Source organism: Bubalus bubalis, chromosome 11, assembly GCF_019923935.1.
Source record: "Bubalus bubalis isolate 160015118507 breed Murrah chromosome 11, NDDB_SH_1, whole genome shotgun sequence".
Taxonomy (NCBI): domain Eukaryota; kingdom Metazoa; phylum Chordata; class Mammalia; order Artiodactyla; family Bovidae; genus Bubalus; species Bubalus bubalis.
The window spans coordinates 75,772,573-75,779,935 of record NC_059167.1 but is presented as its reverse complement, the minus strand read 5'-3'; the positions used below and the strand labels follow the sequence as shown (position 1 = coordinate 75,779,935).

The window sequence follows — 7,363 nt, the reverse complement described above, 5'->3', positions numbered from 1 at the left end:
AAAGGAAACCAAAAATTATATCTACCAGAACAAAACTAACTGGAAAATAAAACTAAAGCAAGGTGCCAAGTTGGGACTAAAGCAATGAAAATAAAACTAATAAATATGTTGAGAGAAAGCAAAGAAAGCAAAGAAAGAAAGACTAGATATGCAAAGTTAAATACAGGTAGATGAAGATTTATACTCATTAAAGATTAACTGCAAGGGGAAAGGAACAGTAGGAAAAGCAAACAAAAGAATAAATTTAGGAAAAATATTAAGCTTAAAAATTAAAATTAAAAAGACAGAGAGAGAGAGAAAGGAAAACTCCACAGAACTGGAAAAGCCCAAGTAGAAGCAGAGGTTTATATCAACAATAAAAAAATTTGAGAAAAAAAAAAGCTCAAAAGCGTAATTAGATTTTATAATGCAAATAGAATCGACAACTATAACAGAGGGGGATAGAAAGGAAAAAGAAAAAGAAAAAAATCCAAAAGAATCTACAGTTCAGTTCATTGCTCAGTCGTGTCCGACTCTTGCGACCCCATGAATTGCAGCAGGCCAGGCCTCCCTGTCCATCACCAACTCCCGGAGTTCACGCAGACTCACATCCATTGGGTCGATGATGCCATCCAGCCATCTCATCTTCTGTCGTTCCCTTCTCCTCCTGCCCCCAATCCCTCCCAGCATCAGAGTCTTTTCCAATGAGTCAATTCTTAGCATGCGGTGGCCAAAGTACTGGAATTTCAGCTTTATTTATTTATTTTTTAATTGCTCTTATATGGTTCATCTTTCTTTTATTTTTTTTTTAATTTTATTTTATTTTTAAACTTTACATAATTGTATTAGTTTTGCCAAATATCAAAATGAATCTGCCACAGGTACACATGTGTTCCCCATCCTGAACCCTCCTCCCTCCTCCCTCCCCATACCATCCCTCTGGGTCGTCCCAGTGCACTAGCCCCAAGCATCCAGTATCGTGCATTGAACCTGGACTGGCAACTCGTTTCATACATGATATTTTACATGTTTCAATGCCATTCTCCCAAATCTTCCCACCCTCTCCCTCTCCCACAGAGTCCATAAGACTGTTCTATACATCAGTGTCTCTTGTGCTGTCTTGTACACAGGGTTATTGTTACCATCTTTCTAAATTCCATATATATGCGTCAGTATACTGTATTGGTGTTTTTCTTTCTGGCTTACTTCACCCTGTATAATAGGCTCCAGTTTCATCCACCTCATTAGAACTGATTCAAATGTATTCTTTTTAATGGCTGAGTAATACTCCATTGTGTATATGTACCATAGCTTTCTTATCCATTCATCTGCTGATGGACATCTAGGTTGCTTCCATGTCCTGGCTATTATAAACAGTGCTGCGATGAACATTGGGGTACACGTGTCTCTTTCCCTTCTGGTTTCCTCAGTGTGTATGCCCAGCAGTGGGATTGCTGGATCATAAGGTTAGCATCCTTCCTTCCAAAGAAATCCCAGGGCTGATCTCCTTCAGAATGGACTGGTTGGATCTCCTTGCAGTCCAAGGGACTCTCAAGAGTCTTCTCCAACACCGCAGTTCAAAAGCATCAATTCTTCGGCGCTCAGCCTTCTTCACAGTCCAACTCTCACATCCATACATGACCACAGGAAAAACCATAGCTCTGACTAGATGGACCTTTGTTGGCAAAGTAATGTCTCTGCTTTTGAATATGCTATCTAGATTGGACATAACTTTCTTTCCAAGGAGTAAGAGTCTTTTAATTTCATGGCTGCAGTCAGCATCTGCAGTGATTTTGGAACCCAAAAAAATAAAGTCTGACACTGTTTCCACTGTTTCCCCATCTATTTCCCATGAAGTTATGGGACCGGATGCCATGATCTTCGTTTTCTGAATGTTGAGCTTTAAGCCAACTTTTTCACTCTCCACTTTCACTTTCATCAAGAGGCTTTTGAGTTCCTCTTCACTTTCTGCCATAAGGGTGGTGTCATCTGCATATCTGAGGTTATTGATATTTCTCCCGGCAATCTTGATTCCAGCTTGTGTTTCTTCCAGTCCAGCGTTTCTCATGATGTACTCTGCATATATGAAGTCAAAACATAAGAATAGTAAATTTTTTTCTTGAGTCACTGCTGTCAGAGTCCTTTCCCTTGCTGGGAAGTCACAGTCCATCTCATCTTCCTAGGATGCCCTCCAACACTATGCTGATCTCTGGACATGCTATGGGGGTAGCTCAGATTCTAATCAGGTCATATTTCTCTGTGTTCTTGCCTCCAATGTCCATAGGTATCAGAACTAGTGCTTTTTCTTTTGTGGGAGCTCTCAATTACCTTTTATATATTCCATAGGCAGAGTCTGCCTAGTTGATCGTGTGGATTTAATCTGCAGCTTATACAGCTGGTGGGAAGGTTTGGGGCCTTCTTCCTTAGCCACACTAACCCAGCGTTTCAACTGTGGTTTTATTTCCACTTCTGTATGTGGATTGTTCACTGGGGTTTGCTCCTGAGGCTGCTCTGGAGGACTTGGGTTTCCCCCTGTGAGGGCCAGGTGTGGAGATGGTGCAGCTTCTTGGGTTGCAAGGGTTTGAGCAGCACCAGGTACTCAGGGGAGTTTGTGGCTAGGGCAGCAGGAAATATAATGTTCTAAAAGGGTATGGCAACCAGTAGTGGCCAATACACTCCAGTATTCTCGCCTGGAGAACCCCCTTCCCTGAAGGGGAAGAATATTGACAGGCCACAGTCTACAGGGTCGCAGAGTTGGACACTACTGAAGCAACTCTGCACACATAGACACAAGGCTCTTTTTGCTGGTTACAGCTCTGCCCCAGGGAGAGTTGAGCGTGAAGGTGGTGCAGTTGCTTGGTTTGTAGGGACCCTGGTGGCACCAGGTGTGCAGGGACGTGGGCAGCCTCTGCCGCAGGAGCTATGGCCCCTATCAGAGTCTTTTTTTGAGCCCCTTGTAGCTAGGGATCAGAAGGCCTCTTTGGCCAGTCTTTCTCCGTAGCTTCCCCTCGTTCAACCCCATTCAGGCACTTAGAGGATTCCCTTGCCTGAGGTCCTTCTCCGTTGTTTGGAAGGTCAGACACATAGAGGGGCCCCCCTGGCTGGGTCCTACTCTGTAGATCAGCATGTCAGGCACTTAAAGGTGCACCCTTGGTGGGATCCTGCTCTTTAGTTCAGTGGCCAGGGATTTGATAGGCCAGCTGCTCTGTTTTTCAGCTGCTGATGCTGCGTATGGGGAGAGAGAGGCTGTGGTGATGGCTCCACCCCCTAACGCATGACTCAGCAGTATCGCCTTGCTTCCATGGCTGCCTGGCTTTCCTCCACAGGCATTTTCCACCCCAATCTCCTCCCTCACATCCCCTTGATCCATCTCTCCTCAGTCAACAGCAGCCCTTGCCCTGAGATTGCTCCACAATCCCTAAACCCCAGCTCCCAGCCACTGCACCTTCCAGAGGACCTGCGTCCCTGTCCGGGGTATGTATGGCTGTGGCAAGGACTGTCTGATTCAACTTAGGCTGTCACAGATCAGCTGTTTCACTCTCAGCTTTAAATGTTGCTCCTCTTAGACAATTGTCCCGATGTGGGGATTGGACCCCTGCTTCAGTTCCCCCACCCTCTGAGGGCAGGTCCAGTCCTACTAACACTCCTGTTTTCCCCCCAGTTCCTTCATCCTACCGAGTTTTGTGTGGGTCTTTTTCACTGGTCAGGTACTCCTGCCCACTCTCAGCTGGTGTTCTGCATGCACTTCTGTGTCTGAAGGTGTATTCCTGATGTATCCATGGAGAGACATGTACTCCACCTCCACTTACTCCTCCACCATCTTGTTAGGAATATTTCTTTTTCACTTCTAAAATATAACTTGATTCTTTGTTAGATACTGTTTCTGTCTGTAATTTAACATTCAGTTTTTCAACTTCCTAATGTCGCTCTTGATTTTATGAGTAATTTTTACACTCTTTGCTAATTTCAACAATTGTGTATCTGTGGTCTGTTTCTATTAACTATTTTCCTCTTAATTTTCAGTCATATATCCCTTCTTCTTGCATATCCCATAATCATTATAAAAATAATTATTTTTTTATTTTACACATTGTACATAAAAGATCATGTAGTTCTGACATAATATTCCTCCACAACCTATCTACTCTCTCCTCTATGAGGCATAAAAGGTTAAAGTATGATCACTTCAATCCAATCAAGTACTGAGCCTATTTGAATCTGAATGCAGTTTTTATAAGACTTGGTACACTCAAGTTTGTTCTTGTTCCTTGAATATACTCTTCCCAAGTTTGGATTATGATTTTAAAAGATCTTTGTCTCCTCACTCTGAAGAGTTCGGGTGATTCAGTTTTGCCCTCAGAACTTTTGTGCTTAGAACTTTAGTCTTTTCCCTTCTCTTGCTAGTTTCAAAAGTAAGATAAATTGTTCAAATAGAAATCTGGCTTTACACTGTTCTTTTTAATTAATGTACCTAACAAGAATCCACTAAAAATACAAATAAAAGCAACAAACAGGAAAAATATAAAATATACAACTGATTGTATAATCCTAAAAGAATCTCAGATCACAAACACTCAAACATAGTTTTGCAGGGAATTTGGCTCAGTCTTCTAGTTAACAAAGCAAACTATAAATTAAATCAGTTTTGTAATTTATACAGATTATACACACTAACACATATTTGATACCATGTTTTGAGGAAAAAAGGAGTATAAGTTACCAGAGAAAAATAGTCAGCAAACAATTTGGATAGAGCAGTTGTTGGATAATAATAATACCAGCCAGGATATGATCAAGTCAATATGTTCCGATGTTTGAGGAATATTCATTGATGGATTAAGTCACAACTTCAAACAGTATGAAACAGCAATGTATGCATGAATTTTCCTGCCCTAGGCCAAATGGAGATGAGTTGAGTCCATTGAAATTGAAGCAAACAATTGGAGCATAGTTTCAAATTCATGAAACATAATATTTCTGAGTCTCTCTCTGATGCTTTTCCTCCTGACATCTGTCAATCTCCCCTTATTATACTACCTTATCACTTCTGTGTGCTACTTTTTTTACACCATTTTATTGCCACAGGTTTTAAATCCTCCCTTACCTAATTTTTTGTCTTTCAGAAAAAATATAAATTTTTCTTATCCTAGGTTAAAATCAAAGGACAATTAGATGTTTCATAGTTCCCCCAAAGTTTGATAATATTAGTTATGTTAATCAATTGCTCAAATTTAATTGAATAACTGAATTCAGGTAGTCTAATGTGTAAGGCTGTACACTCAGAAGATTCAAAGTCTGCAACTGATGCTTTTTCAAAATCTTCCACCAAACATTTCCCAGGTTTTAATTTGGCTGACAAACAACTTGTTACCCAGAGAATTCAATGTAACCTCATAATCAATGGTCTAGTCTGAATACTATAAAATGGTGACTGTCTTAAAAAAAAAAAAAAAGCCCCAATTTTTACATATTTATTTCAACATTTGTATTACATGAAGTTGTTTGAAGTAATTTGTGCTCTCATGAGTTACTTAGGAGACCTTCCTCCAACTTAGGAGCTGATTACTTAGTCTGCTCATTGCTGTCTTCATATCCTTATTTCTCAGTGTGTAAATGGCAGGATTCAGGATGGGTGTAACCAGAAAGTCTAAAATGGCGAGAAACTTATCCACTGGCACCGTGGGAAATGGCCACATGTAAACAAAGATGCAGGGTCCAAAGAACAAAACCACCACAGTGATGTGCGCTGACAGAGTAGAGAGGGCCTTGCGCAAACCACCTGAAGAGCGTTTCCACACAGTGACCAGAATGAAAACATAGGAGATGATCAACAAGAAGAAAGTGCCCATGGATATGAACCCACTGTTGGCAGTGACCATGAATTCCATTCTGTAGGAATCTATGCACGCAAGTTTGATAAACCAAGGAAGGTCACAGTAAAAGCTGTCGATTTCATTAGGACCACAGAAAGGCAAATGGATCACAAAAGCTAACTGGACCACTGAGTGAATGAGGCCAATAGCCCAAGCACTACACAGAAGCAAAAGGCACACCCGTGGGCTCATGATGGTCAGGTAGTGCAGGGGCTTACATATGGCCACATAGCGGTCAAAGGCCATGGCAGTGAGCAGCACCATCTCAGATCCACCTAGGGTGTGAAGGACAAATATCTGGATGACACACCCCTGGAAGGATATGGTTTTGTGCCCAGAGTACAGGTCAGAGATCATCTTAGGCACTGTTAAGGTAGAAAAACACAAATCAATAGATGAGAGGTTGGCTAAAAGGAAGTACATGGGGGAATGTAGATGAGGGTCAAAGGTCACTGTTAACACAACAAGAAAGTTCCCTAGAACAATCATTACATAAAACACTGTAGAGAAGGCAAGGAGGAAATGCTGCACTGGTCTAGAAGTAGAAAGCCCCAGGAACACAAATTCAGATACTGAAGAGTAATTTGCTTTACTCATTGACTTTGTGAACGACGTTTACCTGAAAGGAACAAATAAAATTAGTTACAAAGGAACACGCCAGAAACACTGAAAGAAGTAGACATCACTGTGCTTCAAATTCTGATATTAAAGAAACTCTTCACTCTGGATCACAAAATGTCTTTTAAAAATTCATACAAGAGTTTATTCATTATCAAATACTCATGGAGAAACTACCAAGAAGACCTCACATTTTCCTGGCACTGTGCCACTTTCTGGGGTAAAACGCAGTCTGTCATTAACCTACTTGTGAAGTTAGGCATTAAGTAACTACTTACATAGCCAGATGAATAAAAAGGTGCTATGATATTTGAAAAAAAAAGAAAAAAAATGAAGTGCTTAGAGGATTATAAGAGCTCATAGTCATGTCATCTACCCTGACCTGGAAGATGTTCATGGTAAGATCTATGTGAGGAATGGAGTTAAGTAAATGAGGAAAAATAGGAAAGGTATGAAAACTGTTGTGAAGCATAAAGAAACAGAACAGTTTGCAATAAATAAAAGATAACCAGTACAGGTCTGATCTACGTAAAATTCCATAGGTGTGTTAAGAATTTTAATCCATATTTTAGAAGTGATAGAAACCCACTGAGCCAGAATAGTGACATATCATATTTGTGCTTTAAGAAATTTACAGAAGCTGCAAAGTAAAGAATTTAATAAACTAATTAAACTTTAAATATTTTCGCACAGCAAAGGAAATCATAAACAAGATAAAAACACAACCTTCAGAATAGGAGAAAATATTTGCAGAGGAAGCAACAGACAAAGGATTAATCTCCAAAATACACAAGGTAGCTCATGCAGAACTCCTGGTAACATCAAAAAAAACAATCAATCAAAAACTTGGCAGAAAATCTAGACATTTATCCAATGAAGACAAACAAATTGCC

General features: G+C 40.4%; 1 protein-coding gene across 1 annotated transcript; it reads right to left on the bottom strand.

Annotated features, from left to right (window-relative positions):
- Positions 1–5,510: 5,510 nt before the first annotated feature.
- LOC102416244 (olfactory receptor 4F6-like) lies at positions 5,511–6,458 on the bottom strand. The gene has a single exon (XM_006062400.4). The coding sequence runs from the start codon at positions 6,447–6,449 to the stop codon at positions 5,511–5,513; it is 939 nt and encodes a 312-aa protein (XP_006062462.4). The 5' UTR covers positions 6,450–6,458.
- Between the last annotated feature and the right edge of the window lie 905 nt (positions 6,459–7,363).